Source organism: Camelus ferus, chromosome 3, assembly GCF_009834535.1.
Source record: "Camelus ferus isolate YT-003-E chromosome 3, BCGSAC_Cfer_1.0, whole genome shotgun sequence".
Classification (NCBI taxonomy): Eukaryota; Metazoa; Chordata; class Mammalia; order Artiodactyla; family Camelidae; genus Camelus; species Camelus ferus.
The window spans coordinates 114,212,030-114,237,770 of record NC_045698.1 but is presented as its reverse complement, the minus strand read 5'-3'; the positions used below and the strand labels follow the sequence as shown (position 1 = coordinate 114,237,770).

At 41.5% G+C, this 25,741-nt stretch overlaps 1 protein-coding gene across 3 annotated transcripts in view; it reads right to left on the bottom strand.

The window, feature by feature from the left end:
• Positions 1 to 25,741, bottom strand: part of NLRP3 (NLR family pyrin domain containing 3) — a 36,161-nt gene that overhangs the window by 8,693 nt on the left and 1,727 nt on the right. The window contains exons 2-8 of one of the 3 annotated variants that reach the window (XM_032477250.1): positions 25,439 to 25,500; positions 24,647 to 25,066; positions 21,590 to 21,694; positions 19,269 to 21,048; positions 15,171 to 15,338; positions 12,621 to 12,791; positions 11,386 to 11,556 (exon numbers count right to left, since the gene is read on the bottom strand). In XM_032477250.1, the coding sequence (XP_032333141.1) occupies positions 11,386 to 11,556; positions 12,621 to 12,791; positions 15,171 to 15,338; positions 19,269 to 21,048; positions 21,590 to 21,694; positions 24,647 to 24,923 (2,672 nt within the window). In that variant the 5' untranslated portion in view covers positions 24,924 to 25,066; positions 25,439 to 25,500. Of the gene's footprint in view, positions 1 to 11,385; positions 11,557 to 12,620; positions 12,792 to 15,170; positions 15,339 to 19,268; positions 21,049 to 21,589; positions 21,695 to 24,646; positions 25,067 to 25,438; positions 25,673 to 25,741 lie in introns of those variants that run through there. The other 2 variants (XM_006177988.3, XM_032477251.1) reach the window with 2 other exon arrangements.

Sequence of the window (25,741 nt, the reverse complement as noted above, 5' to 3'; positions counted from 1 at the left end):
TGGGAGAGTTTCTAGCTATCCATCTATGAATAAAATTGAGAGGCCTTTTTAAATTTTTTTAAATAAAAAATTTTTTTAATTAAAAAATTAAAAGAATTTTTTTAATTGAGAGGTCTTAAACAGCTAACTTTACAACTCAAGAAACCAGAAGAGGAATAAACTAAGCTCAAAGGTAACAAAAGGAAGGGAACTAAAAAGATTAGAGCAGAAATAGCTAAAATAAAGAACAGAAAAATAACTGAAAAAATAGAAAACCAAGAGTTAGTCCTTTGAAAAGATAACCAAAATTTACAAACCTTCAGCAGGACAAACTAATAAAAAAGAGAACCAAAATCAACAAAATTATAAAGTAAAGAGGAGGCATTAAAACTGTTACTACAGACAAAATAAACGTATTTTCAAATACAAAACCACTGATACCACAGAAAGACAAAAGATCGTAAGAACTGCTGTGAAACCAACAAATTGGGCAATCTAGAAAAATGGAAGAATTCTTAGAAACATACGAACTATCAAGACTGAATCAGGAAGAAACAGAAAATAAAAATCGGCCAATTACTAGTGTAAAGATGGAGTCAGAAGTCAAAAAACTACTAACAAAAAAACGTCCAGGACGAGATGACTTCATTGGTGAATTTTATTAAACATTTAAAGAATTAACACCAATTCTTCTCAAACTCTTCCAAAAATCAAGGAGGAAGGAACACTTCTAAACTCATTTTATGAGGCCAACATTACCCTGATACCAGATAAGACTCTACAAGAAAAAAAAAAAAACCACAGGCCAATTCCTTTGATGAATACAGATGTAAAAATTCTCAACAAAATGTTAGTAACCCAAATTCAGCAGCACATAAGAATCACACACCATGATCAAGTGGAATTTATCCCTGGGATGCAAGAATAGTTCAACATAGAATAAAACAAACAAACAAACAAATTTCTTCTGTATAGCACAGGGAACTATATTCAGTACCTTATAATAACCTTTAATGAAAAAGAATATGAAAATTAATATATGATGTATATGCATGACTGGGACATTGTGCTGTACACCAGAAATTGACATGCTGTAACTGACTATACTTCAGTTAAAAAAATAAACAATAGTTAACAAATGCAAATCAGTGTGATACACCACATTAATAAAATAAAAAAAAATCATGACCATCTCAATAGCTGCAGAAAAAGCATTTGACAAAATTCAACATCTGTCCGTGATAAAAAGTCTTAACAAATTAGGTATAGAAGGAATGTACATCATCATAACATAGGACATATATGACAAGCCCACCGTTAACATCATACTCAGTGGTGAAAGACTGGAAGATTTTCATGTATGATCAGGAACATGAAAAGGGTGTCCACTCTCACTATTCCTATTCAACATAGTACTAGAAGTCCAAACCAGAGCAACCAGGCAAGAAAAAGCATAAAAAGCATCAGAACTGCAAAAGAAGAAGTAAAATTGACTCTATTTACAGATGACAGGACTTAATATAGAAAATCGTAAAGATTCAACTAAAAAACTGCTAGATCCAATCAGTGAATTCAGTAAAGTTGTAAGATACAAAATCAACATATAAATGTCAGTAGCATTTTGTGCAGTATTGGTGGTGTGGTGGGGAGCATAGCTGCCTTCCAAAAGTCAGCAGCATTTCTATACACTAATAACAAATTATCTAAAAAAGAAATTACACAGATTTGTTGTTACTAGAGGGGAGGTGGGTGGGAAGGGATAAACTGGGAGTTTGAGACTTGCAGCTACTGACTGGTATATATAAAACAGATAAACAAGTTTATACTATATAGCACTGGGAAATACATTCAATATCTTGTAGTAGCTTACAGTGAAAAAGAATATGAAAATGAATATGTGTATATTCATATATGACTGAAGCATTGTGCTGTACACCAGAAAAGGACACAACATTGTAAACTGACTATAATTCAATTAAAAAAAAAAAAGCTTCACCAAGAAGAAAAAAAAAGAAATTAAAAAAAAATCCTATCCATTTACAGTAGCATGAAAAACCATCAAATACTTAGGAATAAACTTAACCAGGAGATGAAAGATCTCTACACTGAAAACTAAGATCCTGATGAAATAAATTTAGAAAGACAAAAATAAATGAAAAGACATCCCTTGTCCATGCATTGGAAAAATTAATATTATCAAAATGTCTATAGTACTTAAATGCATCTATAGATTAAATGCTTTCCTTAGCAAGTCTTCAATGGAATGTTTTGCAGAAGCAGAAAAAACACTCCTAAAATTTATATGGAACCACAAATGACTCAGAATAGCCAAAGCAGTCATGAGAGAGGAGAATAAAGCTTCCTGATTTCAAAGTATATTATAAAGGAGAATGGCCAAGATGCAGAGTAGAAAGACACTGAGTTCAGCTCCTCCCATGAGCACACCAAAATCACAACTATCTGCAGAACAACCATTGATGGGAAAAAAAAAAAAAAAAAAAACCTACCAGAAAAGATCTTCTACAACTAGAGACATAAAGAAGGAACCACAGCAGGATGGTACGAAGGCCAGACTCTCAATATAATCAAGTCCCATACTCCCCAGTTGAGCAACCCACAAACTGAAGAATATTATATTGCTGAGTTTCTCCCACAGGAGAGAGAGTTCTGAGCCCCATGTCAGGCTCCCCAGCCCAGGAGTCTGGCATCAGGAAGACAAGACCCCAAAGCATTTGGCTTTGAAGGCCAGTGGGGCTTCATTGCAGGAATCCCAGAGAACTAAGAGAAACAGAGACTTCACTCCTAAAGGGCACACCAAATCTCACGTGCACTGGGACCCAGGGCAAAAGCAGTAATTTGATAGGAGCCTGGGTCAAACCTACCTGCTGGTCTTGGAGAGTCTCCTAGAGAGGCGAGGGGCAGCTGCAGCTCACCCTGGGGATATAAACACTGGTGGCAGACATATTGGGGAACATTCAAATGTGTGAACACTGCTGCTGATGGCAGCTGATATCTTGGCTCATTAGCTCCAAGACCTCGCCCCACCCAATAGCCTGCAGGCAGCAGTGCTGGGACCCCTCAGACCAAACAACTAACTGGGCGGGACACAGCCCCAGCCATCAGCAGAGAGGCTGCCTGAAGACTAAAGAGCACACAGCCACCTCTGGACTAGCCCCTACACATGGCCCAGCCCACTGGAGGGCAGAGAGCTAGCTCCACTCGCCAGTTGACAGGCACTGGGGCCCTCCCTCACCAGGAAGCCTGTACAAGCCTCTAGATCAGCCTCACCCACCAGAGGGCAGACACCAGAAAACTACGATCCTGCAAGACAGGGCAGATCCTATCTTGGGACCAGCTGGGCCCTGGCCCTGACCACTAACAGGCCAACACAACCATTGGCACATCCCAGACCCCATGCCCTACTGTGTCAGGAACCAACCCCTGCCCCCAACCTCAGTGATGGGAAGTGAGCTCTGGGATTCCCGGGCCCTGCAGCTGGCCAGACTCCAGGATCCAGCTCTGTCTGCCAGTGGACCAGCACTAGCCCCAGGATCTGGCTTCACCTGCCAGTGGGTGAGCAACAGCCCCAGAGTCTTTTGGACACTGACTCCGCCCACCATGGGGCCAGCACTAGTCCTGGGGCCCCCAGGATTCTGCAGCCAGCCACTTCATGACCAGGCCCCGCTACACAGCAGCCAGCAACATCCTCACAAGACAGGGCCTGGCAACCAAGCAGACTAGGGGCCAACCAAACCTACCAGACTGTCCACATTGTCAGCTCACCGCAACAGAAGGACCCATGCAGCCCTCTTAGAGGGAACTCCTAGAGCACATATCTTGCGTGATGAGAGGGGAGTGCACTGCTGAGATGCATAGGATGCTTCCTACAGAGGGCCACCTCTCCAAGGTTGAGAAACATAACTAACCTAAATAAAAATACAAATAGCAACTTAGACAAAATGAGGTGACAGAGGAATAAGCTCCAGACAAAAGAACAAGATAAAACCTCAGAAGAGCTAAGTAAAGTGGAGACAGGCAATCTATCCAAGAAAGAGTTCAGAGTCGTGATTGTAAATAAAGGTGATCAAAGACCTCGGGAGGAGAATGGAAGCACAGAGCAAGAAGTTAGACGTTTTTTAACAAAGAGTTAGAAAATATAAAGAACAACTGAACACAGGTGAAGACTACAATAACTGAAATTAAAAATACACTAGAAGGAATCAACAGTAGACTGATTTAGAAGAAGGGGTAAGCGAGCTGGAAGACAAAGTGGAAATCAGTGCCACTGAATACAAAAAAAGAAAAAACAATGAAAAGAAATGATTACAGTTTAAGAGACTTCTGGGATAACATCAAACACACTACTAGTTGCATCACAGAGGTCTCAGAAGAAGAAGAAAGAGAGAAAGGGCCTGAGAAAATATTTGAAGAGATAATAGCTGAAAACCTCCCTAACCTGGGAAAGGAAATATTCACCCAGTTTCAGGAAGCACAGAGAGTCCCATACAGGATTAACCCCAAGAGGAACACATCAAGACACACTGTAATCAAAATGACAAAAATTAAAGATAAAGAGAGAATACTAAAAGCAGCAAGGGAAAAGCAACCCATAACATACAAGAGGACTCCTCTGAGGCTGTCAGCTGATTTTTCAGCAGAAATTGCAGGCCACAAGGGAGCGGCGTGATATATTTAAAGTAATGAAAGAGAAAATCCTATAATCAAGAATTCTCTACCCAGCAAGGCTCTCATTCAGATTTGATGAAGAAATCAAAAGCATTACCCACGAGAAAAAGCTAAAAGAAATGACCACCACCAAACCAGCTTTACAACAACTGTTAAAGGAACTTCTCTAAGTGAAAAAGAAAAGGCCACAAAGTATAACATAAAGCTATAGTAATCAAAACAGTATGACAGTGACATAAAAAGAGACAATACGCCAATGGAACAGGATTGAGAGTCCAGAAATAAACACATGAATATTCCGTCAACAAATATTTGACAAAGGAGCCAAGAATACTCAGTGGAGAAGGCAGTCTCTTTAATAAAGGGAAATTAGATATTCACATAAAAAGGAGTGAAACTAGACCCCTATCATACCCCACTCAAAAAAAATCAACTCAAAATAGATTATAGACTTAAATATAAGTCCTGAAGCCATAAAACTCCTGGAAGAAAATATAGGAAACAAAGCTCCCTGACATAGGTCTTAGGAACAATTTTTTAAATTTCACACCTAAAGCATTAGCACTAAAATTAAAGATCAACAAATGGGACTACATAAAATGAAAAAGCAAAAGAAATAACCAACAAAATGAAAAGGCAACCTACAGAATGGGAGAAAATATTTGCAAATCATGTATCTGATCAGAGGTTAATATCTAAAACGTATAAGCATACGACTCAATAGCCGAAACAAAACAAAACAAAACAAAACAAACAAAAACCAAATAATACTATGTTAAAAAGGGCAAAGGACCTAAATAGATATTTTTCCAAAGAAGAAATTCAAATAGCCAACAGGTACACGAAAAGATGCTCAACTTGACTAATCATCAGGGACATGCAAATTAAAAGCACAATGAGATACTACCTCATGCCTGTTAGAATGGCCATCATGAAAAAAATGAATGCTAACAAATGCTGGGGCAAATGCAGAGAAAGGGAGCCCTGGTGCACTGTTGGTGGGATTGTAAATTGGTGCAGCTACTACAGAAAACAGTATGGAGGATCCTTAAAAACTTAAAAATAAAACGACCATAGGATCCATCCACCCTATTTCTGGGTATATCGCCAAAGGAAATGAAATCACTATCTCAAAGAGATAACTGTGCTTCCATGTTTATTGCAGCATTATTTACAAAACATGGAAACAACCTAAGTGTCCATCAACAAGTGAACAGGTAACACAACATTGTAAAATGGCTATAACTCAATTTAAAAAAGTGTTAAAAAAAAAAAAAAAGATTATACTATGACAGTGACACAGCAAAAAAAAAAAAAAACAAATGAACAGATAACGAAGATGAAGATGTGAGATAGACAGGTAGATAGAGATACAGAGCTTTCATATATATATATGTAATATATATATTTAAAAAATACACACACACACACACACACACACACACAATGGAATACTATTCAGCCATAAAGAAGAAAATCCTGCAATTTGCAACAACATGGAATACTATTCAGCCATAAAGAAGAAAATCCTGCAATTTGCAACAACATGGATGGACCTTCAGGGGGTTATGCTAAGTGAAATAAGTCAGACAGAGAAAGACAAACACTGTACAATCTCACAAATCTAAAGCAGAAGCTAAAGCCAAAACACTCAAACCAAATTCATAGAAAAAGAAATCAGATTTGTGATTGCCAGAGGTCAGGAGGTGGTGGTGGGAACTGAATAAAGGTGGTCAAGGGCACAAACGTCCAGGCATAAGATAAGTAAGTCGTGGGGATGTAATGTACACCATGATGACTATAGTGAACAGTGCTGTATGGTATATTTGAAAGTTGCTAAAAGAGCAAATTCTGAAACATTTCTGTAACTATATGAAGTGATGGATATTAACTGTGGTTCTCATTTTGCAGTACATGTATGTCAAGTCATTCTGCTGTGCACTTTAAATGTGTACAGTGCTGTATGTTGATTATATTTCAAAAACATTCAAAGAATGTGCGTCGAACTGCAATAATTCTACCTAATAAAACTGAAAAAGGAGAAAAAAATTGAAAGAAAAAAATAAAAAGAAAGGTCTGCTGCTTAAGCCACTCCTTTGGTGGTACTTTGTTACAATAGCCCTGCAAAACCAGTACACAGAGTGTGTCAAGATGGATGGGTAGATGGATAGATAAATGGATGGATGCTCAATATAACAAAATGTCTGGATATTTGCTCGTCAGCCTGTTGTAATTGGCTCTCTCAAAAGTGAGCTGAGGAGGAGCTTTCATTTCCTGCTTCATGTATCTATGTTATTTGCTATTTTCACACTAAGCATGTATTACTTTCATAATAAAAAGCTCACACAAGCAGGACTTCCAGTTTCTAGGCCAGCAAGTGAGGAGCTTAGAAGTCACCATTCCGTCCTAACAGCAAGTAGTTAAAAGCTGAACTGACAAATCAACAACTCTTCTTAAGTTCACAAGAGAAGTGTGGTCACAGCGCAGTCTACTCTCCCTAAAATCGAGGAGACACAGAGGCAAACACAAAGCATCACAACTTCCTGGATCAGAATTAAGCCTCCATGGGAACCAGTGCCCGGGAAGGAAAACCTGAATTATAATTTACAAATAGCTAAAGGCTAGTTGTGGACAAGTCTGACAGATAAAAACACCAGGAGGACCCAGTCACAAGGGGAGGCACCATACTTTTGTGAGGTTTACCCCCAGGAGCTCAACCAGGTTATTACCCTAAATATCAGAGAAAAAAATCCCCCTGTGCTTCCAACAGAGGGAGGAGTAAAGGAACCATTTTAAAATACAAGCAAACTTCAGAGATATTGTGAGTTCAGTTCCAGACTACCATAATAAAGCAAATACCACAGCGAAGTGAGTCACACCCATTCTGTAGCTTCCAAGTGCATATAAAAGTTATGTTTACACTATAGTATAGCCAATTAAATGTGCAGTAGTGTTTTGTCTAAAAAAATGTGTACACTTTAAAAATATTGCTAAAAATGCTGACAGTCATTCAAGCCTTCAGTGAGTCATAATCTCGGCTGGTGGAGGGTCTTGACTCAGTGTCGATGGCTGCTGACTGATCAGGGTGGTGGTTTCTGAGGGTTAGAGGTGGCTGTGGCCACAAGACGACAATGACGTTTGGCACATTGACTGACTGTTCCTTTCACTTGAATTGTACGGTTATTAATTGGCCTAACTTCAATCTTGTTGTGTCTCTGGGAATAAAGAAACCCACTGAGAAGGAGAGAGACATGAGAACAGCCTGTCTGTGGAGCAGTCAGAACACACACAGCATTTATCAGTTAAGTTCACCATACTTTTAAGGGTGTGATCTGTGGTGTTCCAAAACAATTACAACAGAAACATCAAAAATTGCTGATCCGGGATCACAACAAATATAATAATATATGTTATAACAAATATAATAATCATTTAAAAGTCTGAAATGTTGTGAGAATTATCCAGATGTGACCCAGGGACTCACTGAAGTGAGCAAATGCTATTGGAAAATGGTGGGAACAGATTGTTCAACACAGGGTTGCCACAAACCTTTAATTTAAAAAAAAGAAATGCAATATCTGTGAAGCACAATAAAGCAAAGATCAGTAAACTGACATATGCCTGTATACCAGAAGTACTTTGTTTGTTTTAATAATATTTGTCTTCAGGAGACGGTAGTTACCCAAAGCCTAACCTGCTGGGATATTATTAGAGCCTAAATGATATTAGGGCAGGCAAATACTCAACTTCAGCCCACACTAGCCATCCTGTTCTACTAATAAGGGAGGAAAAAACTAAGAAGCAGTTGAAAAGTGCTGAGAAGTTACAGTCCAGAGGTATAAACTCACTAAAAGGCAGACCTAATCATAGGATTATAGACTGCTTCCCCTTTCCCTACACTTCATTAACACATTACTGAAGTCTTATTTATAGCAGTTCCCTTTATCCAGTACATCACGTCCAGCTATCAGGAATAAATTACAAGACATTTTGAAAGGCAAAAAATAGTTTGAAGAGACAGAGAAAACACCAGAAACAGATTCAGATATGAGAAGAAAGTGAAATTACCAGACCAGGAATTTAAAACAATTATGATTAATACCCTAAGGGTTCTTTTTTTTTTAATTTCATTTTATTGAGTTCTAGTCAGTTTACAACGTTGTGTCAATTTCCAGTGTAAGCACAATTTTTCAGTTATACATGAACATACATATATTCATTGTCACATTCTTTTTCACCGTGAGCTACCACAACATCTTGTATATATTTCCCTGTGCTGTACAGTATAATCTTGTTTATCTATTCTATAGATAGATACCTGTAGGTATCTACAAATTTCAGTTCTAATGGATTAAATAGATAGAAGAACAGATGGGCAATGTAAGCAGAGAAAGGGAAATTTCAAGAAACAAACAAACAAACAAACAAACAAACAAACAAAACCTCTAAAGATAAAAACAAAACAGAACGAAACACTGTAACAGAAGAGAAGACTGCCTTTGATGGGATTATTGGTAGACTAGACACTGCTGAGTAAAGAATCTCTGAGCTTGACGATATCTCAATAGAAACATCCAAAACCAAAAAGTAAACAAACAAACAAAAAGACTGAAAAAAAAACCCATCAGAATATCCAAGAACTGTGGAATAACTATAAAAGTTGTTGTACACACAACACACACGTAATGGAACACCTGAAGGAGAAGTGAGAAGAGAAGGATTATGGGAAACAAATACCACCAGGAATTTCCCCCAAATTAATTTCACACATGAAACCACAGATCCAGGAGGCTGAGAGAATACCAAGCAAAGTAAATTCTAAAAAAAAAAAAAAAAAGTAGCTCGAGAGCTAAGCATATAATTTTCAGAATGCAGAAAATCAAAGATAAAGGAGAAATCCTGAAAGAAGCCAGAGGAGGGAAAATATTTTGTTAAGGAGCAAAGATAGAAATTACAACTGATTTATCCTCAGAAAATATGCAAAGAAGGAGAGAATGGAGTAAAATATTTAGTGTTGAGAGAAAAAAAAAACAAACCTAGAATTCTGTACCCTGTGAAATTAGTCATCAAAAATGAAAGACAAATAAAGACTTTCTCAAACAAAAACTGAGGGAATTTGTTTCCAATAAACTGCCTTGCAAGAAGTGTTTTTTAAAAACATTCTTTAGAGAGAAGGAAAATAATATACATCAAATGTACATAAAGAAAGGAAGAGCAGAGAAGGAACAAGTGAACATAAAATTCTTATTCTTAAATGATCAAACAGATGACATCCTGTTCAAAATAATAGAAACAATGTATTCAATTATTTATGTTTATATGTGTTATATGCTTATCTATAAATGAATGACAGCAATTATACAAGGGACAGAAAAGAGAAATTAAGGTTACTTTGTTTTAAGGTATTCACACTGTGAAGTGGTTTATTGGAAAGTAGATTTGGATTAGTTGTAAATACATATTGCAAACTCTGGAGCAACCACTAAGAAAAGGTTTTTTTTTTAAAGTATAATGTGTATGCTAAGAAAAGACAAAATGGAATTATATAAAAGGTCCAGTTAAAGTCACAAAAGGCAGCAAAGAGATGAAGACAAAAATAGAATCAAAGAACAAGTATAACAAATGAACACAGGAGCAAATATGAGATATTAATCCAACTATGTCAATAACTAGTTTGAACATCAGTGGTCTAAATGAACCAATTAAAAGGCAGATATTGTAGAATGAACAAAAAATAAGAGCCAACTGTATGTTGTTTATAAGAAACTCACTTCAAATATAAAATACAGATTAAAAGTACAGGGGTAGAAAAAATTAAAAATAAAAAAATAAAAGTAAAGGGATAGAGAAAGATACACCATCCCAACACTAATCAATTGGAAGCAGAGAATATGTGGCATAAAAAAAATACACACACACACACACACACACGCACGCACGCACGCACGCATGCACAATGGAATATTATTCAGCCTTAAAAAAAGAAAACCTTGCCATTTGTGACAACATGAATAAACCCAGAGGATATTATGTTAAGTGATATAAGCCAGACAAAGAAAGACAAATATCATATAATCTCACTTATATGGGGAATTTTTTTAAAAAGCTGAATTCTTAGAAACAGAGTAGAATGTTGGTTACCAGAGGATGGGGTGGTGGGGATGGGGGAAAAGAGGACAGCGTAACTAAATAGGTGAAGGTGCTAAGCCATGTTCCAGTTAAGGATTTAGAGACATCCAGGCAAAAGATGAGAAGACCTGGAGTATGAGTGTTGTCTCTGAAGAAACTGAGATCAGCATCTCTCAGCAGACCCTGGAGCGAGAACGAGGACCAGTGCCCCGAAATCAAAGAAGGTGCCGCATGGAAATAAGAACTGTGGGTGGTGCAGCGATGACCAGCATGCTTAGAAGTTTTCACACGTAAAACAGGTGACTCTCCTTGTGAATGTCATAGAAGCAAGTGTTTTGCTCAATGGTGAACAGGACTGCACAATTCCTAAGGTGTCTTTCCGCTCTGAGAATCTCCAGTCCCGTAGACGTAACTACCTTACTAGCAGTACCTAGTATCTACTGCTCCGAGCTACACATATTGCCTCTTCCATTCTCTTCCCTCGACTCCATCTGATTAACTTTTTCTAGAAGTAACCCCCATTCACCTTTTCCAAATAACGCATCCCTGAAGGTAAGCTGCTTTATTGCTGACACACTTATGAAGACTTACCCCAGTTTCTGCAGGTTACACTGTGGATTCTTTGCTTTTTCACATAATATTCCAACTCCTGAGTCTCCCAGGGCATTTTCTCCCAAGTAGAGTCTGGTCAGGGAGTGTTTGGTGCTCAGGACGGACGCGAGATCCTCACAGCAGGCTGATGTGAGATGGCAACTGACCAACCTTTCGCAGACAGAGATGGCAGAATGTCACAAGACCTCTCTCACCCCACTCTCCACTCTGCTGTGAGTCAAGGAAGCCACTTGTCCTGCCCCTGCTTCTAGCCTAGTCTGCACATGGGAGGAGGACATCCAAGCTCTATATTAATGTTTTGTTTCCTTTTCTGTTTGCTGTAATAGCAAATAAACACCTTCCAAGCATGTGTGATGTTACAGCATCTTCCTAGACCCCTACACTTATTATGATTGTGGTGAAATTTGCGTAACATAACATTTACCGTTGTGAGCATTTGTAAGTGTACAATTCAGTGGTACTTAAGTACATTCACATTATTGTGCAACTGTCACCACCACCCCTCTCCAGAACTCTTATCATCTTCCCAAATTGACTCTGTACCCAGTAAACGATAACTCCCAATTCCCCTCCCCTGAACCCCTGGAAACCATCATTCTATCTCCTATCTCTTTGAATTCGCCCATTCTAAGTACTGCATGTAAGTGGAATCATATACAATATTTGCATTGTTTTTTTTTTTTTTACTGAGTATAAAGTCCTGTCTTGCTTTGCTTTTTTTTAATAATAGGCACCCTAATGGGTGTGAATCAGCCCCACTATTTTCAAGGGCTTTCTTTTCTTCTTCAAAATTCAAATCTCCCAGAAGCATTCAGTAAAGAACTACATAGAATGTGAAGTGTCTGCATTGTCTTAGCACTTTTCCTATTCAGTGTGGACGAAGGCCTTGCCATGAAGTCCCAAAACTCTTCTAAAGCAATGCAATACATTGGTTTCATTTTCTCAGCTAAATACCTTAAAGGCAAGCATGGTTTGTTTATCATCATCATCATCATCATCATCATCATCATTATCATTATTAAAGTTTCTCCAGGGCTCAGAAGTGGCTTTTCCCACAACAAACACTAACTGAATTAATTATTGACAAACACCCAGAGATAAACACAGGGAATCCTCTGAGCAGCCAAGGCCATTCTCACACTAAAATTCTAACCCATCGGGGACTCACTGAAGCCACAGCTCATGCTTCTGAAGGGAAATTAGTTCCGACTCACCAGAGCTTCTTCAAATTGCAGAAGAGATGCCTGAGTCCCACACACAAAAGCCTGATCCCGAAGTCTCCCAGGGCATTGTGGCTCAGATCCAGCTCCACCAGCTTCTGGTTGTTGCTGAGCACTGAGGAGATGTTGAAGCAGCACTGGTGGGAAAGGCAGCACTGCCCCAGCCTTCACGCCAAGCACAGAAACGGAAAACGTCAGAACGTGGGCTCTGCTTTTCTGTCCCTGCCTTCTGGTCCGTGCTCGTTTTCAGCACAGACAGGGGCGCTTGCTTTCCCAGGTTGCAAAGAGAAAGTTATAGCTAAGTCTTCATGAAGCCATCATCTTTCAAGACTACAGTTCAAGACGTATCAGGAAGTTAGTTCTCAGGCTCGCTGGCTCACAGTCTGAGGTCAGTTGGGGAGATCCCTCTGTAAATAAAGGTCAGCTCTCAAATGTCCTCTCTAGGGTTGTTTCTATCTACCTCTTCCCTTGGCCAACCTTGTCCTGCTGTTCTGTTTGATGATTAAAAAAAAAAAAAAAAAAAGCACCGTGGGTTTTTTAAGGGGGAGGGGGAGGTAATTCGGTTTATTTTTTTAATGGAGGTACTGGGGATTGAACCCAGGACCTTGTGCACGCTAAGCATGTGCTCTACCACTGAGCTATACCCTCCCCACTCTGTTTGATGGTTGAACCCCAGCCCTCTATCCAGACTGAAGGAGCAAACAAGGTCTGGTCCTTGATTTGTTTTACACACACACACACACACACACACACACACACACACACACTCGCTGTCACTACCACCAACAATTAGTCCCTATCAGAGGAGCAAGACTAATATTCCAGCTCATTTCCAGGCTAATAGTTCAAATGTCTTAGCACTTGTTGGATCACCTTTTCTGCCCCCATTTCCACACCAACCAGAAGGAAATGGATAACTGGATCTTTATCTGCAAAACACCTCATTCTCATCCGTGTCTCCCTGTTTGTGTCTCACTTTCTGGAATCACACAGGGGCGCACCCACAAGGGAGATGGGTAGAGTGGCATGGGATGAAGGTGGAGAGGCAGATTGGGTGTCAAAACTAGCCAGACCCCTGAAGACAAGAAGAAGATTTTACAGTTTATCAAAAGAGCAAATAGGGGGAGGGTATAGCTCAAGTGGTAGCGCGCATGCTTAGCACGCATGAGGTCGTGGGTTCAATCCCCAGTGCCTCCATTAAAAACAAACCTAATAATAAATAAATAGACGTAATGACCTTCCCCCACAGAATAAGTAAATAAATAAAATGGGGCCATTAAATAAAAAGCACTTAAGTAATGAAATGGCATATTTGAAGTATAATTTTCTAAATAACCCTCTGTCTTCTGTCCAGAGAATGACTGATGGGTGGCAAAGTGGATGCAGGGAGACCAAACAGCCCAGATGCATTCAATATGTATTTCTGAGCACTAACGCATGGTAAGAAGATTGTCCAGACATTATAGTGACAACTGCAAGACAAACAGGAATCCTGTCATGAGAAATTGATAGTCTTGGAGGTCACTGCAGAATCCAGGCAAATAATGGTGGTCAGTTGGACCTGGGCTGGTGGAGTGAGGATGAGGAAAAGTGGGCAATGGCTTGTACAGTAAGTAAAATTTGTAAGATCTGTGATGGGGTGGTTATGACGAGCAAGAGAGGAAGGTATGAAAACATCCTGGAGTGGTGGGCTTCAACGCTGGCTACGGAGCTCATCAAAAGTGCAGGTTCATGATGCAAGAGGGCTGAAGGGATGGCTCATGCAACTATGTGCTCAACTCAAGGCATGTGAGTCTGATCCACAGTGTGGGCTCAGAGCAAGCATTTTATTAGTAAAGCGACAGGAGACTCCCTGTGACAAGTTAACCTACACAAAATATTTTGATGGGTTCCAGCTCAGGTGGCGCTTCTATGATGAAGCGCTTCAATCTCAGCTATGAGCGTGGCTGATGAAGAAATAAAAGCTCCTAAAAGTCATGCCCTTTCATACCACCAGCAAGTGACTTCTTTTCAGTTCCCCTTTATCCTTCCCTATCTGAAACTTCCCAAACTCCTGGCTTCCAATCTATTTTTGCCTTCTCACTTGTTATGGACTGAATTGTATCCCCCAGAAAATTTCATGTTGAAGTCTCAACCCCTAGGACCTCAAATGTGGACTATATTTGGAGATAGGGCGTTAAAGAGGTAATCAAGTTAAAGTCGGGTCATTGAGGCAGACCCTAATCCGATGTAACTGGTATCCTTGAGAGATGAGGGAATCAGACACTCACACAAAGACCATGTGAAGACACAGGGAGAGGACAAGTCACCTACAAGCCAAGCAGAGAGGCCTCAGGAGAAACCAACCCTGCTGGCAACTTCATCTCGGACTTCCAGTCTCCAGGACTATGAGAAGATTAATTTCTGTTGTTTAAGGCTCCCAGTGTCTGGTACTTTGTTATGGCAGCATCAGACAACTAATAAACCACTAATCTGGTTCTGCTCCCTCTCTGTCTCTTTCTCTCTCTCTCACACACACACACACACATACACGTGGTTTCTTACCACAGTCTGCGAATGTTGCAGGTAGGTTGCTGGAGTGTTTCACATAACACCTTCATCCCTGGGTCTCCCAGATTATTGCCACTGAGGTTTAATTCAGTGAGGTTCCAGTTATTGCTTAGAACTGAGAAGATGCCCCTGCAAAAGCTGGAAGTGAGATAGTTCACCAACCTAGAAATCAGAAGGAAGGAAGAAGGAGAGAAGACAAAGTCAATCTCTAAGAATAGCAAACTGAAGCCAGGGGCCAGGAGTGGCTGACACCAGTTCAGAGGCCTCCCAGGATTTAAGAAATGAGTCACAGAATCAAAGATTGTCCGTTGAGGAATGAAAAAGTTCAGAGGAGCCTTGGCAAGACCGTTCTGCGCACCTTGGGAAAGAAAGAGCCTGTGGTGAATAGATTAAGATGCAATAAACGCACACACAATGGAATATTACTCAGCCATACAAAATAATACAATTTTATCATTTGCAACAACATAGATGGACTTGGAGGGTGTTACACTGAGTGAAATAAGTGAAAGAAATACTGTATGATATCACTTATATGCAGAATCTAAAACATACAACTAGTGAATATAACAAAAAAGAAACAGACAGATATAGAGAACTGGCAGTTACCAGTGAGAAGCAAGAAGGTGGGCAGGGCAAGAGAAAGGTAGGGGTTTAAGAGGTACAGACTACTATGTGTAAAATAAATAAGCTACAAGAATATATGGTACACAGAGAAAGACAAATATCATATGATATCACCTATGTATGGAATCTAAAAGATGATACAAATGAACTTACATACAGAACAGAAACAGACTCACAGACATAGGAAACAAACTTATGGTTATCAAAGGGGAAATGGCAGGGGGAGGGATAAATTAGGAGTTTGGGATCAGTATATACAAACTGACTATATACAAAATAGATAAACAACAAGGTCCTACTGTTAGCACAGTGAACTGTAGTCAATATCTTGTAATAAACTATAATGAAAAAGTATATATATATATGTATAACTGAATCACTATGCTGTACACCAGAAACTACCACATTATAAATCAACTGTACATCAATTAAAAAAAAAAAAAAGAAAGCTCACAGAGATAAGCTAGTCAAAATTCTTCTGGTTGCACTGAAGAAAAATTGGGGGGAAAAAAGAATATATGGTACAGCACAGAAAATATAACCAACTATTTTATAATAACTATAAACGGAATATAACCTTTAAAAATTGTGGCTCACTATGTTGTACACCTGAAACTTAAATAATATTGTACATAAACTATACCTCGATAAACAAATAAAATTTAAAATAAAAAAGTTAAGAAAGAGCCAAGGACTTTAGTGAGCACCCTCTGGCCCCTCCCTCTGGCATCCTTCTCCTCCCTCCCTCATCCGTCAGCTGCCCTGCCCATGGCCCTGCACACTCTGCCAAGTGGCCCAGAGGCTAGTGCTCATACTGGCACATAATGTGAGCAGTGCTCTCAAAAATCCCTAGGCCAGGCCACACCATAGGAATAAAGTCAGTATCTCTGAGGTGGGACCAAGTACACTGATATTTTTAAGACTTCCAGGTGGTTCCAACATGCAGCTCTTATTAAAATGCAGATTCTGACTTAATAGATCCTAGGATCAGGCCTGCAATCCTGCACTTCTAACAGGCACAGGGTAGAAGCCCACGCTGCTGGTCCTTAGACGGTTCTAAAACACACAAAGCAAGCTCCTGCCCTCAGAAGAAGGGAGCTGTCATCTAGCAAGACAGGTGTCAGGCTTCCCATCAGGAGTTTGAGTCTGAGTCTCTGCCGGCCTTCCTCACAGCTGTGTGGTCTTGGTTAAGTGTCTTGCTTTCTCAGCCTTAATTTTAGAGCTCTGGTAAGCCGGTCTTCTTCTCTCACTCCGTCTCTCTCTCTCTCTCTTTCTCCCCCTCTCCCATCTTCTTTACAGCTATTTTGAACTATCTGTCATTGTCAATGGCACCTGCTTTCCCAGCTCCCACCCTTTGAACCCACTGTTCCCTCCGTCTGGGCTGCCAACACTTGGCCCTCTGGTGCCCCATCCTTCAAGGATCCGACTGGTCAAAGTCTCCCCCTGCGTCTCAGATGCACCCCACAAGTGTTCTCACCAAAGCCCATCCCCTCTACCACCTGCCCTTGTCTCCTGACTGTCCCCACAACCCAGCTGTTAAGTCACTGTGAGCAGGACCTGGGTCTTAGCTACCAGTGAAGCCCCAGCAGGCCGTCCTTGATGAACCAACAATAAATAGAAAGGCCATCCTGTTAATGGTGCCAAGGCAAAGAGAGAGCTGTGACTTACTGCTGCCAGTAGAAAGGTGAGCCGCCTTTCTCCTTAATTTTGTCCCATGGTGAGTGTCTTCTATAGAGGTTAAACCCAAGCATTCCAAATCAAAACTACAATGAGGTGTCACCTCACATCAGTCAGACTGGTCATCACTAAAAAGGTCTACAAACAATAAATGCTGGAGAGGCTGTGGAGAAAAGGGAGCCCTCCTACACTGCTGGTGGGAATGTAAATTGGTGCAGCCACTTTGGAGGACAGTATGGAGATTACTTTAAAAACCAAAAATAGGTTTGCCATGATCCAGCAATCCCCCTCCTGGGCTTATATCTGGAAGTAACTCTAATTCGAAAAGATACATGCACCCCAATGTTCATAGCAGCACTATTTACAATAGCTAATACGTGGAGGCAACCTAAATGTCCATCAACAGAGGACTGGATAAAGAAGTTGTGGTATATTTATACAACGGAATGCTACTCAGCCATAAAAAAAGAATGAAATAATGTCATTTGCAGCAACATAGATGGACCTGAAGATCGTCATTCTAAATGAAGTAAGCCAGAAAGAGAAAGAACAATACCATATGATATCACTTACATATAGACTCTAAAAAGGAAAAAAAAGACACAAATGATCTTATTTACAAAACAGAAACAGACTCACAGACATAGAAAACAAATTTATAGTTACCAGAGGGAGAAAGGGGGTGGGAAGGGATAAATTGGGAGTTTGAAATTTGCAGATACTAACTACCATATATAAAATAGATAAACAACAAGTTCATACTGGATAGCACAGGGAGCTATATTCAATATCTCATAATAACCTTTAATGAAAAAGAATATGAAAATGAATATATGTATGTATATGTATGACTGAACCTTTTTGCTGTACACCAGAGACTGACACAACATTGTAAACTGACTATACTTCAATTAAAAAAAAAAAAACAAAAAACCCCAAGCATTCACAGGGCCGCCACCTCCCCGTAGCCACTGTAGCTATGACAGTTTCCGTGCAGGGACTTAGAAGTCAGGGAACTCAGCCACTTCACTGTACAGCCACAGCAAATTGGCTTCCAACTCCCTAGCAGGTGGATGAACAGAGCCTGAAGGGGGTGGCTGTTGGTGAATGCCTGGTTGCAAACACAAGGTGGGGGCCTCGGAGCACTCTCTCCTTTCCAGCCCCATGTCCCTCGACTTCCCCTCATTGGTTGTTCCAGTGAAGCCACATTCCCTCCCCATCTTCCCCAACATGAATACTCTTTCTCAGACCACACTGATGACTTCATACCAGATTGCACTGCCAAAATCCCTTTACCTTCTCCTCCACTCACCCACATCCTATCAATTCTTCAAGGCAGGCTCAAATTTCACTCCTCCGAGACCCTCCCCCACCGCCAGCATCCAACGCTAAGAGCCCTCTGTCCTCTGTGTTCCTGGGCAGAGTCACTGGGGCTGTTTTGCCCCTTAGGTACTGAAAGGCAATTATGCACGAAAGCCCCAAGTAAATTGCAAGCGATCTGAGTTGGCATTTTTACGCAGTTCTTTTCCCCACATAATACCTGGTGCTAAATTCACATCCACCAAACATTTGCTCATTGGTTCCTTGAGTTTTTTCTCAAGCCATTTGTCCACCTACCCTTCCCCTACTAGTCCCCTATCTGCCAATGAAGGTGTCTGGTAGAAATGGGAGGGGGTGGCATTATTATGTAGCTGTGGCAACTGCATTTACAAGACAGCTGAGAAGAGGGGAGAGGGAGCAGGTGCCAAGGGAAGGTGGCTAGAAAGAAGACATCTCCTGTCACCTTACCGCTGAGAATACGCAACAGGGGGCTCGGAGGGGACACAGTGGTCCACTTCAGAGTATTGAACCCCTTCCTCCTCCCCTTTCTCCTCCTCCTCTTCCTCCTCCTCCTCCTTGGGTGAGTTATGGAGCAACCTCAGGGAAAGTGATTCCACATGGCGACAGTTCTCAATGCAAAAAGAAGAAACCACGTGGTCCATTCTGGTGGAGAGGTTGATCTCAATTTGGGGGAAATGGACCATGGCCCTTTGCAGAAAGTCCTCCTCCTGCATCTCATACAAACAGTAGAACAGTTCCAGCTGGCTGGGCTCAGCTTGTAGCTTCTTGGCCGTGGCTTTCGCCTCGATCCATTTCAGCAGCTCCAGCCTGATTTTCTGAGAGATCTTGCAACTCAGTTTTTTCTCCAGGTAGGACGTTCTCTCCTGGTTTACAAGACCAAAGAGGAAACGGACAACGAAAATCAGATACCCCTTTTCAAATTTGCCATAGTTTTCAAGAAGGACGGTCACGTCCCGGGTGGGAAGCTTGGAACAGCTCCGCGGTGTGTTCCTCCTCTCCCCCTGAACCTCCTCCTCGAGCAGGTAGTACATGGCAGCAAAGAACTCCTGGAAAGTCATGTGGTTGAAGCTGTAGAATTTCTCACAGTCCACTTCCTTTTGGAATAGGTTCATCCTCAGGAAAGCAGACATATCTGCCTTCTGCAGGCCGTGATTCCTGAGATCGCACTCCTCAAATAGGATTTTCTGGTTCCAGATGCCATCTGCAGCCAACGAGCAGAGACCCCGGAGGTTGGCGGAGACCTGGTGCTCCCGGCTCCCTCCTTGAGATTGCAACAGACTGGAGAGGAAGAATATATAGACGGCAGTGGTGGTCTTGGACGTCCGAGCAAGACTCTTGCCACTGTCCATCTGCTGTTTCAGCCCAGTGCACACAATCCAGCAGACCAGGGGAATAAAGCACATGGTGAAGAGGATCTCATTCTCCTGAATCAGCCGGAAGGCTTCCCTGGCTTGCTGCTCATCTGAGAAATACTTAAAGAAGTATTCTTTCCTCTTGGCCTCTGAGAAACCCAGGATCTCCACATGGCGAGCCCGGCCCAGCAAGTGCTGAAGTTTCTCCAGGGCCACCGGTCTCGTGGTGATGAGCAGGGAGGCTTCGGGGAGCAGTCTTTTTCTAATGAGGCTGCTCAGGAGAATGTCTCCCCGCTCCACCTTCTTCCAGTTTGTGCAGAGGGCCTCCGTGTGCTCGTCAAAGGCACCTTGCAGCTCATCGAAGCCGTCCATGAGGAAGAGGATCCGGGAAGGCTTGCTCACGATCTTGCCTATGGGTGGGTATGGGTCAGGGCAGCAGCTGGCAATCAGGTCCCCCAGGCTCCTCTGGGTCCCGAGGCTCACCTCCCGGCAGTGGATGTAAAACAAGTAGTCAAATCTGTCCTGGTAAAGCTTCCCTGAGGCCCAGTCCAGCATGATCTTCCTGGCCAGGATTGTCTTCCCGATGCCCGCTGCTCCCTGGAATACCACCGTGTGCACAGGATCAGAGTGTTGGTCCTCGGGATCAAACAGCGTCTCCAAGTTCATGGAGCTCACGGGTCCATCCCGCATCTTGGCCGAGGTCCTCCCAATGGCCAGGAGTTCGTGCTCCCTCTCCTGCTGGCTCCGATGCTCCTTGATGAGACGCAGCCGGGTGAAACGCTTGTTGAGGTTCACGCTCTCACCCAGACGGGCGTTCCTGTCTTTGATGCACTGAAATCTGCTTCGCACGTGATTCCTGTACTTCTTACAGTAATCTGCAGCAGAGACAGAAAGTTAGACTTTGGAATAAGCCTGAGCACATCCACCCAGCGATGAGCTATCAGCAGGGACCCGTGGGTCGGTAAGGAGCGGTCACTGGAATTGAGAAACGGGAGATGAGATGCCATTTCTCTCCACTAGCTTGGGTATGGACGGACCCAGAAAATCCAGGATGTCAAAATCCTCCTATGCACGGTTCAGCAGAAGAACAGCAAAGAGCTATATGCACTGCGCCTGGCCAGAAAATCCTTTTCTATTCAGTCTTACTCCGTTAGTCTGCAGCTCATGTCTTTCAAAACCAGAAACGCTCGATTGCCTCTCCTTGGTTCTGGGACTGCCAGGAGCCGTGCAAACATTCATCTATATCCCTTCAGCTAAAGTGGATTTCCTGAGACAGGACTTTGCACCCCAGGGAGCAGGAACATGTTAGGATCACCAAGCTATCCAGCTTTCCAGCTTCGAGTACCTACCGAACCAGGTCTCCAAACCCAATTGGAAGTGCTACCTGCCCCACCCTCACCCCTCCCACCGGCTTACCTTTCTTTTTTTTACAAACAGAGATTCTGGAAAGGAATCCGAGTAAACCCATCCACTCCTCTTCAAGGCTTTCTTCCCGGCATATCACAGAAACATTGGCATTGTCTGAGAATAAAAGGAAGGAAAACACAGTGTCAAAAACCAGGACTCCTGATTAAGGTGATGTAATTGAGAGCTAGTATCTGACACCTGGCACCAGTCAAAGGCACCTGCCCTGAACATCTCCCAAACCAAAGCACAGCTCAGTCGATGTCCCTTTGGGGGCATTCCTGTACTCCTGACGTCAGAGCAATAGCATTGTGTCCGCACTGTACCCAGCCACAGAATCAGCCTCCCAGGCCTGGAAATTAAATGGCAAATATGTGAGGCAGGCAAGTATTCTTTTAGCCTTACTTGACTTTGGCAGACTCCCTCCCTGGTACTCTGGTTTTGAGGCCAGCGCCCCACTCTCCAATATCCCCAGGATGGCCAAAGGCCAGCAGGATCATCCTTCTTTGACCCCAAAGGCCTGGAATTCATCTTCCCCACATTCTGAGTCTTCAAGAGTAAGAATAACCAACCTGGCTTATGTCTAACTCAGTATTCAGAATCCCAGCTGACTTTAGATTCACCTAGAAAGCTTTAAAAATGTGTAGAATAGATACACAAGATTATACTGTACAGCACAGGGAAATACATACAAGATCTTGTGGCAGCTCACGGTGAAAAAGAATGCTACAATGAATATATGTATGTTCACGTATAACTGAAAAATTGTGCTCTACACTGGAATTTGACACAACCTTGTAAAATGACTATAACTCAATAAAATAAAATTAAAAAAAAAACTGATTCCAGGACTCCACCCACGGTGATCCTTTTTCAGTTCTCTGAGGTGGAGCCCAGGCACCATTATATTTTGGGGAGGGGGTGAGGGAGGTAATTAGCTTTATTTTCTTATTTATTTATTATTTATTTTTAATGGAGTTACTGGGGATTGAACCCAGGGCCTCATGCGTCAAAGCAGGCACTCTACCACTGAGCTATACCCTCTCCGTTCAGGCACCATTATATCCTAAAAGCTCCAACGTGCATCCACAGTTGACAATCACAATCTAAACAATCGCTAAATAACACATCCCAAAGAGGTGTCCTACGGGAGAAACTAGACACAGCAGAACAAGAGCCAGGTACCAGGGGAAATAGATGGGACAGACGCCTTTCGGTGGGCAGGAACCCAAGCGCTACATAAAGGATTCCTGATCGGTGTCTTGTCTGCCTATTCTGAGTGCAAATGCTATTAACCCAACACACACAAAACCACAAAACAAAATCTAAACATTAACTCACACCAAGATCAAACCTTAATTCTTACCTAAAACCTAACCTTAGCCACTGACCCCCTACACACACACACAAAACACAAAATACTTCTACCCCTAGTTAGAATTCTTCCCTCCCAAAATGCAGACGTGGAAGCCAAACGGCATAGTGGTTAAGAGCCAGGCTTCCGCCAAAGACACACTTGGCACTGAATCCCAGCCTGGGCTCTGACTAGAACAGAGCCACAGACAACCCAGCACCTCTTCCAGGCTCACTTCACATGGTCGTGCAACCATCTCTGGAATTCTTTTTCATCCTGTAAAACTGAAACTCTATACCCAGTAAACAACAACTCCCTGTTCCCTGCTCCCTAGGGCCCCTGGCAACCCCCACTTTCTGTCTCTATGACTTTGACTCTTCTAGGTGCCTCTTATAAATGGAAGCATAAAGTATTTGTCCTTTTGTGTCGGGCTAATTTCCCTCAGTGTAATGAAATTGATAGTGCATTCGGAAAAGTGCAGGCCTCCTGGGGTTCTGGTGAGGAATAAACAAAACCCACAAAAACTGCTCAGCAAACTACTTCTGCAACTGTGATGATTACAGTTTAATTTGGTTATTTACGTATGTAAGCACTGACACAGTTATAATTGTGTTATTACACACGGCTTGTTGAAAACATCCCACTGGTGTACACACCCCTGCCTCCTGCCCCCATATTATTTTTCTCTCCCTTGTTACACTCATGTTGCATCTCCTGACCTGACTTGCTGATTCTTTTTTTTTTTTTTTTGGCACTATAGATACATTTAAAGTGACTTTAGATATGCCAGTGTAGACAATACAAAGTTGGAAATAAAAACGGTAAACATAACAATTCGTTAGAAAACAGAAGAAGACTTATGTCTATAAAACCGACTTCACGTGGCTTGGGGGCACCGTGTACACACATTGTACATTTCTGTGTGTTTCAGTGTCCATGTAAGTTTTTTAGGGCTTTCACTGGCTTTACGAGTGAAAAGCTTGTGCCTTCCTGGAGGTGCCTTTGTTTTAATTGCAAGCATTTTATAATTTTGTATGGATGTCTATTTTCTCTAAATATTTTGCTTTCAGTAGAATGTTTTCCAACTCTGTCTAGCATGTTACCAGTGGATTGGCAGAATGGCTTTTTATTGATTGGTAAAGTTTGTTGCCTACGCTTTTTACCTTAGGCTTCCACAATTGAATAAAAATTATTGGCAAAAAAAAAAAAAAAAAGGTGGCAACACGGATGAAGCTTAAGGATGTTTATGCTAGGTGAAATAACAGACACAAAAAGACAAATGCTGTATGATTCCACTCATAAAAGGTACCGAAATAATGGGGAGGGTATAGCTCAGTAGTAGAGCACATGCTTAGCATGTACAAGGTCCTGGGTTCAATCCCCAGCACCTCCGTTAAAAAAATAAATAAATAAGTTAAAAATAAATAAATAAACCTAATTACCCCCCCAATATTTTTTTAAAAAATACTGGAATAGTCAAATTCATAGTAACATAAAGTGGTGGTTGCCAGGGGCTGAGGGGAGGGCAGAATGAGTAATTCTTGTTTAATGGGTACAGAGTTTTGCAATATCAAAAAGAGTTCTGGAGATTGCACAACAATGTGAATGTGCTTAATACTACTGAATCATATACTTAAAAACAGTCAATAGCAAATTTTATATTACTTGTATTTTATTACAATTAAAAAAAAAATACTTGTCTTCCTTCCACTCACCCCATTCTGGCTCCTCCCTCTTAGCCTTCTCGTAAAGGTCTCTCCTGTTGATTGCAGCAAAAATCCATGTGGCCATGGCCCACGCCTTTTCTTCCCCGTTGAAGTCGATCATCAGAGTGGCTAGATCCACATGGTCTGCTTTCTCTGTGTGACCCCGAGGAAGTGAGACGTAGCCCTTCTGAGGAGGATAGTCTTCTAAGTACATCTTGAATTTCTTAAAGTCTACATCTTCCAGGTCCTCCAGGTAACGAGCCAGCTTGCAGCGGATGCTTGCCATGCTTGGATGCAGCCCTGGTCAGAGTCCCTGAGCATAGGTCCACGCTGGGAAGTCAGGTGGTGAAAACAGCATATGCGTAAGAAGTCTTTTTAAAAGTGCACCCTGTATGGCACAGGGAATTGTACGCAATATCTTGTAAGAACCTATAATGAAAAAGAATATGAAAACGAATAGATGTATATGTATGTGTGACTGAAACATTAATGCTGTGCACCAGAAACTGACACATTGTAACTGACTATACTTCAATAAAAAGTCAAGAACAAAAAATAAAAACAAAAATGACATCTGAACAGAGATCTGAATAAATTTAAAAGTGAGCAGAAAAAAAAAGTGTGCACACCAAAAAGGAAATTTCTCATACAAGTATATTTTACTATTAATGACCTCTCTACACATATTTTTTTAGAAGTCCACTCTCAGAGAGAACTAAACTATCAAAAACCCAGAAAAGTATCACCAGGCTATATAACAAGTTGCCCTCTTTAGTTTTGAAAAGTGAACCATATACTTACCAGAAGGTTTTCCTATTGGCTCGACCCAAGAGTGCGTCCTGAGCCATGGAAGAAAGCTGTCTCTTTGGAGAGAAATAATAATTAAACCCCCAAAACAATCACGTTAACGCAATGGGCGCCTTCAACCACCTCATGATGCCAGCTTGACCAATTGCCAAGAGAACTTTGGTCCCAGTGATTACTGGCTATGTATACACGACCTTGGACAAGCTCCTCACTATCCCTCAACTTCAGTTTCCTCATCTATAAAATGCCAGAGTGGCAAAGATGTTTTTCGCATTCCTTCCAACTGAAAGACTCTGG